Source organism: Nansenia antarctica (assembly GCF_963989245.1).
Source record: "Nansenia antarctica genome assembly, chromosome: 10".
NCBI lineage: Eukaryota > Metazoa > Chordata > Actinopteri > Argentiniformes > Microstomatidae > Nansenia > Nansenia antarctica.
The window spans coordinates 28,803,938-28,815,199 of NC_137680.1; the positions used below are offsets into that span (position 1 = coordinate 28,803,938).

An 11,262-nucleotide genomic window follows, 5' to 3' on the forward strand; every position below is an offset into this window, starting at 1 on the left:
ACTATCAATAAAAGGATTTATTAAAATGATGGACAAAAGAATAAACCTACTCTAACGGGGCCTAAGTGGGGGGAATGTGTGGATGCCAGAGAACTGGATAATGTAAATGAGGTGTGAGTGGGACTGTACTCTATGTGTCTGGGTGTGAGTGTCTAGCGTGCAAAACTAGTGTGGTGTAGATATGTAGATGAGTGAAGTGTTGAAATATGTACGTGTACTAACCAGTCCAGAGCAGAGAGGGGGAATAGTCGGCAGGCAGGCAGACGGGGGGGGTTAGGCAGGAGGAGTAGGCGGCAGGCAGGCAGGGGGTTAGGCAGGAGGAGTAGGCGGCAGGCAGGCAGGGGCATAGGCAGGAGGGGTGGTCGTTAGGCAGGCAGGGACATAGGCAGGAGACGTAGTCGATAGGCAGGCAGGGGGTCTAGGCAGGGGGAGGCAGGTTCCTTTGGGGAGCGAGGATCAACAAAAAAAACAACTAAGGTTAGCAAAATAACAAACAAACAAAACTCTGAAGTGAAACTACTTGAACGAGAATAGACAACAGGGAGAGCCAAACTACTAACCACATGGGTCAAAATAATCAAGCGTCGGAGGAAGGTTTCTGGGGCTTCTTATAGGGCTGCCTCCTCCTGAGTTGATAGCTGGACCCAGCTGTCTCCACTTGAGCCTGATGAGGCTCAACGAGCGCCAACGAGGCAGGAGGGGGCGGAGCCGATGAGGGATTCACAACAGTCAGGGCTGATAAACGTAGGCGTGCAGGTTGTTTATCCTGTTCAACGTGAGGGGACGAATCCCTTAGCAATCATTTCCAAAAACTGACTCCACATCCAACCGTGAAAAATAGAAAACGTTTTATTTTTGACAATAAAAAAACAACAATAGTATCATGCTCATCTGGCCAGATGGTTGCCATGCCAACTTAACGTCAGGCCCGACGCTGCCATTGTCTACTTTAGAGATGATTGACCAGCTGTAATTAGGACAGGTCCTAAGGGCTGATATCTACTGGTCACAGCAACCCTTATCTCCTCTCTCAATCTGGTGCTGAATACAGAACAGATAGGACGGCCTCTACCTCTGCCTACCTCTTCCCTCATCCAACTATGATAAGAGTGAGTGATTTGAAACTGTGAAAGTGACAGATCACTTGGCGATGGTGATGGTGAGTCCAGAGAATCAGGACATATCATAGTAGCCCCCCCTCCCCCGGGCCTCTTTGATTATGTAGCCAGTGTTATCGTTACAGTATGGTTCACTGCCAAGCACCATGGTACATTGACACCCTTCCCCCCCAGTAGTGCAGTGCATCTCCCGCCTTCCAATCCTTTGCATCATTGTTAGTGGGGGCAGAGATTTGATTAGAGGGGGTTAAAAGTCCACATATCAAAGCCCCCTTGGTATGTAGTTCTGCACAGTCGGCATTGACGTGAGATACCCATATTAGTGGTTGTAATGTCCAACTTGGCATGCAATTAAGGTCAAAGCATTGATCGTGAGATCGACAGTACCTCCCTGTGTGCAGTGATTTGCTGTTAGCATTCACCAGGGAGGGTTTTAAGAATTTACGTTAAAAGATGTGGGGACTCATGTGAATCTGTGGGGCTGATTGCTACGCTAATGAAACAATTGTTTTGCTCCATCTAATAGTAGGCTAGTGTATGTTATTTCCTATACTGTGTCATTAAATAACTCGATAACAATGTCTACATGGGAAATGAACAGAGACTACATTAAGAACAGTTGTTTCAGTTTACATTCAGTTACTTTCATTTGTGAAATCAGTTCCTTTCATTTGTGAAATCAGTTTCTTTCATTTGTGAAATCATTTATTTTCATTTGTGAAATCAGTTCCTTTCATTTGTGAAATCAGTTCCTTTCGTGAAATCAGTTTCTTTCATTTGTGAAATCAGTTCCTTTGATTTATGAAATCAGTTTCTTTCATTTGTGAAATCAGTTCCTTTCATTTGTGACATCATTTCCTTTCATTTATGACATCAGTTCCTTTCATTTATGACATCAGTTCCTTTCATTTGTGAAATCAGTTCCTTTCATTTGTGAAATCAGTTTCTTTCATTTGTGAAATCAGTTTCTTTCATTTGTGACATCATTTCCTTTCATTTGTGACATCAGTTCCTTTCATTTGTGACATCACCGCACCCTGCACACAATCCTCAATATGAACATGCAGGAGGAATCCTGGTGGATCTCATGAAGACACCTCTACAGATGGGCTGTGGCTTCTCCAATGGGGAGGGGAGGAGCAACACATATCCATGTCCTCTGAGGAACCTGATCAACACTCCCTCACAGCTGCACAAATTGCCCCCAGACCAGTCGGCAGATGGGCTGGCTTGTGTGAGACCCACAGAACTGACAGAGAAGATTACCATCTTAGCAAAAGTGCCTGAAAATAACATCGCCCTGACTCTCAGCTTCTCAGGCGGCTGACAATAGAGGAAATGTCATTGTTACAGGCGCCTATTCACGTTACTGCTTTTAATTAAGAAACATATTAAACTGTGTAATCTCTGCTGATATTAACAAAAGTGAAGTCAGTACTTGGTTTAAAAGGGACACATATTTAATGGAATAAAGATCCCATTTCCAGGGGACAATAATTGAATCAAGGTCAATTTTATTATGCAAATATTCCGCCTGGTCCTGTATTAAATATGACAAAACAGAACAATGCTGTGGGAGAGTACAGATCAGTTAAATGTGTTGCTGTTTAGCACATCAAAAGATTATTTTTGTCAAAACAAAATAAAACTAAAATGATTATTGGGGAAAGATATGCATATGTATATTTGCTGCTACTACAATAGGTATCATACAAACCAACATGTTCTGTTCTGTCCAATTGCACCTGTCTCAAATTTGATTCTGAAAAAAAGATGACTGTATTTGGGCTTCAGCAAAGTATAATTTGGGCTACAGCCTATTGTATGGTAGCTGACCACTGAAATAATGAGCTACTTAGTCAATGTAATCATATGGTATGTAGCACCCCCCTGTGGTTAGTATACGTCATGACTTCATTTTAGAGTATGATAATGCCCCCAGATTGCACATGTGCACGTAGGCAACAAGAGAAAAAAGATATGTCAGAATAAAACAATAACACATTATTAATGATGCTAATTTGCAATATCTAAATATTGTTTAAAAAAAAAATCTCATTGGTTTACTCCAGTTTTACGCATGTGGTTTACGTCGCGTAATCACTAGTAATCACTCCCGACGCCACTCACGAAGGTGAGGTACACACACACACACACACACACACACACACACACACACACACACACACACACACACACACACACACACACACACAGAGAGAGAGACAGAGAGAGAGAGAGAGAGAGAGAGAGAGAGAGAGAGAGAGAGAGAGGGAGGGAGGGAGAGAGAGAGGGGGAGAGAGAGAGTTAGATAGATAGAGACAGAGAGAGGGGGGGAGAGAGAGAGAGAGATAGAGAGAGAGACAGAGAGGGAGGGAGGGAGAAAGAGAGAGGGAGGGAGAAAGAGAGAGATAGAGGGAGGGAGAGAGAGAGAGGGAGGGAGAGAGATAGAGGGAGAGAGATAGAGGGAGGGAGAAAGAGCGATAGAAAGAGAGAGAGGGAGAAAGCGAGAGATAGAGAGGGGGAGGGAGTGAGAGAGGGAGGGAGAAAGAGAGAGATAGAGGGAGGGAGGGAGAGAGAGAGGGAGGGAGAAAGAGAGAAAGAGGGAGGGAGAAAGAGAGAGCGATAGAGAGAGGGAGAGAGAAAGAGGGAGGGAGAGAGAGAGCGATAGAGAGAGGGAGAGAGAGAGAAAAAAAAGCAAACGAGCAACAATCGAAAGCAATCGCCCTGATTGTAACCTGCCCTGCCCATTCACCGCCTCTCTCTCTCTCGGCCGGAACTGGCGCAACGAGGTCCGCTTTGTTGACGCGCTTGGCTACAAGCCTCCTGATGGCACATCTCTATATGCGTATGTAAATGGTGTGGGTTTGGTGACAGGCGACAGAGACATTGTAACATCTCTATCGGCGTATGTAAATGCTGTGGGTTTGGTCACAGGCGACAGAGACATTGTACCAATGTTCACATATGACCGAGGCCAGGAGGATGTCCCTGGATGAGACCTGGTCACTACCATGAGAGGCTGGGACAGCATGGACCTGGTCTGGAGGGTTCTGGCGGCGCTCAGCTTCGATTGTCTCAGAGATTCCACGTCTTCTCAGAGGTCAGTGTCTGTGTGGAAGTGGAAGTTCCATCTTTGTTTTTGTTTTTTTCCACGCACACGTTGGTCGCCTAATATTGCGTGAGTTTAGAATGAGAAGGTTCTATCTCCGTTTAGAATGATAAGGTTCTATCTCCGTTTAGAATGATAAGGTTCTATCTCCGTTTAGAATAATAAGGTTCTATCTCCGTTTAGGGCAGTTCAGAGATATTGAGCGTCAAAGTTTTTACATTCCATTATGTTTTGTGAGATGGAACCTTTGTATTTTATGAATTACTAACTCAAAAATGTCAACATTTTAAAAATAACACCACACAGGCATTAATAAACACCTAATGGATCAGATTATGTAAAAAAAACTCAATTTTGACAAAAATGGAGATAGAACCTTATAATTCTAACGTCACGAATGGTCTTTTTACATTTTGGTTTGTGAATCATTCATAACTGCATGTCTGTGTCTAGCCTTTCAGTGATGCTGTTCGTCATTATGGAGACCTAGAAGAAGGACAGAACACAACAGATTCTATATTATTGTACTGGAATAATGAATAATGTGCCTGTTCTGATATTATATTGTTGCCTCGTGCAATTTCCTAATAGGAATGTGGTGTGTAACATAACAAACAAACAAAATGTAGGTTTTAAAAAATCACAGGAAAATGAACAATAGCGTTTGTCCGGATGAAAATCCTTCCAGCACGACAGTTGTTATGACAACAGCACGATAAAATGTGTCCTCGTATTGACAAGCATTGTCTCTGAAATGAGGCTTAAATCATGGTGTTACAGTACATGACCTAAAAACCAAAAAGAAAACACACAATCACGTCATCAGAAATACATTAGACTGATGGAATAGATAGATAGATAGATAGATACACCCTTTGTCAAAGTAAAAAAACAAAACATCATAATGGCCTATCCTCGACTAATTGTTTATGATACCTACTCAGGTTCACAGCTGCTTGATAAGTGACAATTATCTAACTTCAATAATTCCACACAGGCTTTCGCAGATTTATAGCACCTAGCCTATAGCTTATGGATATCAACCAAATACATGTTAATCCAACCAATGAGTCCCGCCAATAACCCCCTAACCCACTTCTCCACCTCGTCTCCCCAGGTCTCCAGCCAAGCTGAGTTCCAGCCGGGCGGGCAGCCTGGAGAGCAGCTCCCTGACAGGCTCTCTCTCTCTGGGACCGGACCTGCCTCACTGCCAGTGCTGCATCTCCTACGAGACCCGTCTGAAGCGCCTGTCCTGCGGCCACCTCTACTGCGACCCCTGCACCGACCAGATCGTCAACCTGGCCTTCGAGGACATCGAGGGCCTCTGCGACTACCCCTGCCCCATGTGCAAGTCCCTCCGGCAGATAGAGGACCTGGGGCCGACCTCGGGGTACCCGGTGATTCCGGCCTGCGACCACTACACAGCTCAGAAGCAGCAGGTGGCTAAGGAGCATGGCAGCAGGTGGGGGTAGTGTTGAAGGGTTTGGGTTGGGTACTTAACATGGGAGGAGAAAGGACTAAAGAATGTGTTCCTGTTTTTCTAATGAAAAAAGGAACTGTTTTGTCTTCTCAGTTACGATTTGAGTCTTTTGTTTTTAAAAGCACTGCCACTCCCCCAGATTCTGATCTTGCTCAGTAAATGGCTTTCGGTGTTCTGGGACTGGAGCACAAACAGGCTATCAATCTCTGTTGTTTTTGGTCCGTCGGTTGGAAGTTCCAAACATGTCAGTGAAACTGGAGAGGTCAGTGCCAGTGCTGAGTTTCTGATACGTAATATAAATGCTGTAGATGTTTGTAAATGAGCAGTTTATGTCGAACAGTTCTTCATGTACATATTATTGTTTTCTGTGAAAGTAGTCGTTGACCTTATTCTTAACTTATGTTGTGAGTGATTTATGGATTTTAATTGATCAAAGAGTTTTATTGTACAGAGTGCCATGTTACTTTTAAAGTGTTTCTTATTGTCAACATTTATTTTGCTAAAAAATAAAGTTTGTGAATTGTGTTCACCTCTTAAATGTAAAGCTTTACAAAGGTGTGTATTGCTGCACAAAAAGAAAAGCCATGCTTTGAGAGAGGAAAGAGTATGAATTAATAATACAGTTTATTGATCAAGATCGTGGCTAACATGCTGATTGATACAAAATATATACATCTGGCAAATCAATGTGTCATCCATACCAAGACATGAACATAATAGGCCTAATAATACAGATTCAGGAAGTAGGGCTGCATGCTGAAATGCTATTTTTAGAAACCATAAACATCTTTGTAAATAGGCCATGCAGCAAGGAAATGTAACGTCCTTGTGTGTGTTTCTCCGTGGGAAGACCAGGCCCAAAGCACTGACATCATCTCCAAAAGCTTCTGGAACAACCTGATATAACAAATTGCATGCTGTGATATACAACCATTAATATTTACAGTGCCGTCTTCTACTGAGGTACCTTGATAAATAAGTGTCAGAAAGACCATGTATTTAATATAAAGGCTGCACATTCATACTGTTTTTTTTTTGTAGAACACAATAGAACGACAGATAACCTTTCAAGTTCTGGAGTTTTGGTTGATGATAATACACAATGTGTATGAACCTCTCTGGCTCTATAAGGAAACTCATGATGGAGCTTTATGGAAATGATGCCTGTGTTTATTGCTTAATATCCACATCATGCAAACACCATTGATCTATCTGGACCAGGTGACCTAGACCTAGTACCAATATACCTCTCGGGACTTTGAATATAATGACACACTTAGAAGCCCTTGACCTGAATGCCAGCTGCACACAGAACCGCCAGCAGACAGGACGAAGGACGAATACAAAAAATAACACTATTGAGAAAATAATCTTCCCTTACTTAAAACAGCTATAGCTAGAAACAGTACCAAATAAAGTATAAATATCAACCGTCAGGAAGACAGATAGTACAATGACAACAACACCACCAACTGTGATTAATACTCTCATCTTGATCACGACTATTAAGAAATCACATTTATTATCTATGACATTTTCAAAAATGCATAATGTATGTAACCAAAAAATCTTAATAATACTTGCTCAGTCAAGATGCAAAGACTGTAGAAATCAGAGCATGTATAAAAGTGGTGTTCCCACCATTACCTCAGTCATGCAAACTTACTGCAATGTTCACTGACCGTGGCTATAATTCTGAAACACTGGCTAATATAATACATACTACTGCATTGATGCTTCTTATGGTTCACTAGCATACATGAATGTATAAAGATATGAGGACAGTACCAAAATAGCTCCTGTGCCCTATATTCCAGATTGAATTTGCTGGACAAATTTACACCAATGTCTCTACCTGCCATGGCGAGCAGTTTTCAGTTGTTGAATTGGGTTTGCACAAGGGAGTCAATTGGCCCCTTTTACTCCAAATGAGAAAAATAATACAATTGGGTCAGAATAACAGTCTTTGGACATCCAGTCCAAAAAGCCTGACATTTTGGGATATTCACCTTGAAGAGACTGGTATTCCCTAAGGTATTTCAGAAAAGATTGTGCTCTTCAGTCATCAAATTATTATACATAGTTCAGTTTGGGTCTTAACTTAGCTTTTCATGTTCTTATGGATTTCTGAACACAAGTTCCCAAATATGTCGCTCTATTGTCCCATTCAGTAACACTTGACAACACAGACAATCTGTTGTGTTCATCTTTCAAAAACAGCTTGAATACTTGTCTTTTTTTTTGCAAGGTTTTGCTTTGCACTGCATCAATATTGCAGTTCAGTCTCTCCTCCCACATCACTCCCCTTAGCGATCCCTACCACCTCGCAGTCACTCAAATGGGCTTTGACAGGAAAACCACCCCTGGGAGCAGAGCAGCCATTACCAGGTGTCAGGGAGAGGAGGGTGTGCTTGTACTGTCCATGATCTCAGTGTAGAGTTCAGGGGCGAGGTGGAGCAGTTTGTACCATTTTCGCTAACTGTCGGGGGTGGGGGGGGGGGGGGGTGTTGTGGGGGGGGCTTCAGGAGCCCAGAGAAGGCCCATTGCTCTTGGGCAGCTTGGCGTTGTTGGGGGGCGCTGGGAAGTAACGCTGGTCCGAACGGGCCTCCGAAGACGATTGGGGTCCGAAGAGGAAGGTGTGCTTGCTGCTGTCCCTGTGGCCGGGCCTGGACGGCGGGGCGGAAGGCTGCGGGAGGAGACCCCTGGCCTGGAGGCTGGAGGAGGTCGGGGGCGCCGGCCTGGACGTGACCGGCCCAGGGGGCCTGGCGGCGGGGAAGAGGAAGGTGCCGTTGTTGGTGTTCTGGTTGAGGTTGGAGTCTGTCCTCCGGGGCTCCGGCGGTCTCTTGGCTGGGGTTGTAGCGGCGGGGCTGGAGGCTAACGCTAGCTTGTCTACCAGCTGCTGGACCTCCCAGGCTAGCTGCTCCACGGGGTGCTGCGTGTGGGAGGAGATGGGATGGGAGAAGGCCTGTGTGGACACACAGCATAGCAGGGCTGTCGGTTAGCTTGTTCACTCCGCCGTGACAATCTACTTTCGAAAAGAGGAATTAGGATCTTTTCAGGGTGACGGACGGTATAGACGCTAGAAAATCTTCCCGGGACATTTTCGTAGCGAAACATGGGTCAGAAGTTTGGATGAACACAGTAAAACAAAGAGGATGTGATGAAAAGGCAATGTTTACAAAAAAAATACTTTCAGGTTTCAGTTTCCTTTGGTTTTCACAGTACAAACACACACCCACACACCAGTACCAGCCAGTGTAGACATCACCATGGTGACAGAGTTTTAGGCTCTGGGCAGTAGAGCGAATAGCAGACATGATTTTTGATGAACTGTCAATCGTTACCCCTAGCAACCTCCACATCAAAGAGTCTGCACTGTAATCTACCAGTCAATGTCTGACAGTGACAGCACAGCTCTACTTCACCAATTGTGGATCACAATACACTATGAAAGAATACAGTATTTAACATATTTTTAAAAATCATTTAATTCTGTTTTGCTTGCCTCGGTTTGCTGCTATATGCATTGCTGTTAATGGACTGCACTTATATAGCGCCTTTATCCAAAGCGCTTTACAACGGCCTCTCATTCACCCATTCACACACACATTCACACACCAATGCAAGTTACCGTGCAAGCCGCCGGCCCGCTCACTGGGAGCAATTTGAGGTTCAGTGTCTTGCCCAAGGACACTTCGACATATGGCCAGCCGGGGCTCGAACTGCCGATCTGCCAACCTTGCGATCATTAGACGGCGGCCCATCTCCTGCGCCACAGCCGCCCCATTGCTGTTGCATGACCAGTCCCTCACACAGCATATAACCACAAACCATAAGATAACCACTTCTCCTTCCACTGTTCCCCCTGTAGTTACCTGAGCATGCAGGGCTCCGCGCAGGTAGCACTCCCGCCACACCCCCACGCAGGGCCCTAGGAGCAGGGGCAGCAGGGGCTCGTACGGGTCCAGAGGCCCCTGGGGGCCCGTGGTGGTGTTGGAGTGGCCCTGGGGGAGGTCCGACAGGGCCCAGGCCTTCAGCAGCCTCTCCAGGCCGGGGAGGTTCTCCGAGGAGGGCGCCCTCCGGTGGCTCTTCCGGTAGACGCCTGAGCCCCCGCTGCTGCGCCAGGGCAGGAGGTTGGCGGGGCAGGAGAAGGAGCCTCGGGACAGCAGGAACACGGAGCCCTGGACGCTGTCACTGAGCTGGAGGAGGGGAGGGGAGGAGGGAGGGCGAGAGGGAGAGAGAGGGAGAGAGGGAGAGAGAGAGAGAGAGGGCGAGATGGAGAGAGAGAGAGGGAGAGAGAGAGAGAGAGAGAGAGAGAGGGAGAGAGAGAGAGAGAGAGGGAGAGAGAGAGAGGGAGAGAGAGAGAGAGAGAGAGAGAGAGAGAGGGGAGAGAGAGAGAGAGAGAGAGAGATAGACAGATAGATAGACACGTTATTGATCCCTGAGGGGAAATGAAGGCGTTACCGAAGCTCAGACCACAAACAACAACATGAAAATAAAGTGACAATTGAATAATAGAATGAAATAAAAATAGACATCTGATCATTATATGCAGTACGAATAAAGCCGAGGGGGAAGGGAGGAGAGGGATGGGAGGGAGCAGAATAGGGGAGGGGGAGACAGGCAGGGTGGGATATGATCAAATGAGACTCAGTATCGTTGACAGCCGTGCTCTGTGTGTGTGTGTGTGTGTGTGTGTGTGTGTGAGAGAAGTAAGATGCAATACTGAAATCCACCACACAGGGGTGCAGTGGTCCAGTGCTCTTGCAGGTGCCTCATGGATAAGGCCAGGAGTTTTCTGTGAGACCGTAATATGACCTAGTTTGGACCCGGTTTTCCCCTGTCAGGTCTTGCGGTCAGGAAAATGTCCTGGCCCCTCTCATGGACAGCCTAGTGACAGTGAAGTCTTGTGAGTGTTTCACTGTTCATACGGAGAGCACAACACACACACACACACACACACACACACACACACACACATCCACGGCGGTCTGTTCCTACCCTGTGTGCGTCGGGGTTGGTGTTGAGGTTGCCGTTGAGCAGGGGCTGGGCCGGGGCGGGCGGGGGCACGGGCTGGGTGAAGCGCGCCCGCCTCTGGCTGCTGTACTGCAGGGCCCAGTCCCACACGGGGGGCAGGGGGGGGTCCGAGTGGTCCGGGGAGGAGCCCCTCGGCAGCACGTCCCTCCAGCCGTTCACCGGGGTGTAACTCTGAGGCAGGTGCTGGGAGAGGAGGAGGAGAGGAGGAGGACAGGAAGAGAGGAGGGAGAGAGGAAGAGGAAGAGGAGGGAGAGAGAAGGAAGAGAGGAAGAGGAGGGCGAGAGGAAGAGGAAGAGGAGGAGGAGGAGAGGAAGAGGAGGAGGAAGAGGAGGGAGAGGAGGGAGAGAGGAAGAGGAGGGAGAGAGGAAGAGGGAGAGGAAGAGGAAGATGAGGGAGAGAGGAAGAGGGAGAGGTTAGAAAGCTACTGACTGCTATAAACATTATTCTGAATTAATTCAAGAGTTATCGTTTGAGACAACATGAGGTGAGACTGAAAACTAACTACATATGCGCAT

At 46.2% G+C, this 11,262-nt stretch overlaps 1 protein-coding gene across 1 annotated transcript in view; it reads right to left on the minus strand.

The window, feature by feature from the left end:
- Positions 1-6,310: 6,310 nt before the first annotated feature.
- Positions 6,311-11,262, minus strand: part of mtmr11 (myotubularin related protein 11) — a 35,472-nt gene continuing 30,520 nt past the window's right edge. Inside the window, exons 15-17 of the mRNA XM_080540627.1 lie at positions 10,712-10,930; positions 9,586-9,909; positions 6,311-8,675 (exon numbers count right to left, since the gene is read on the minus strand). Coding sequence (XP_080396753.1) covers positions 8,232-8,675; positions 9,586-9,909; positions 10,712-10,930 — 987 coding nt within the window. The 3' untranslated portion in view covers positions 6,311-8,231. The remainder of the gene's footprint in view (positions 8,676-9,585; positions 9,910-10,711; positions 10,931-11,262) is intronic.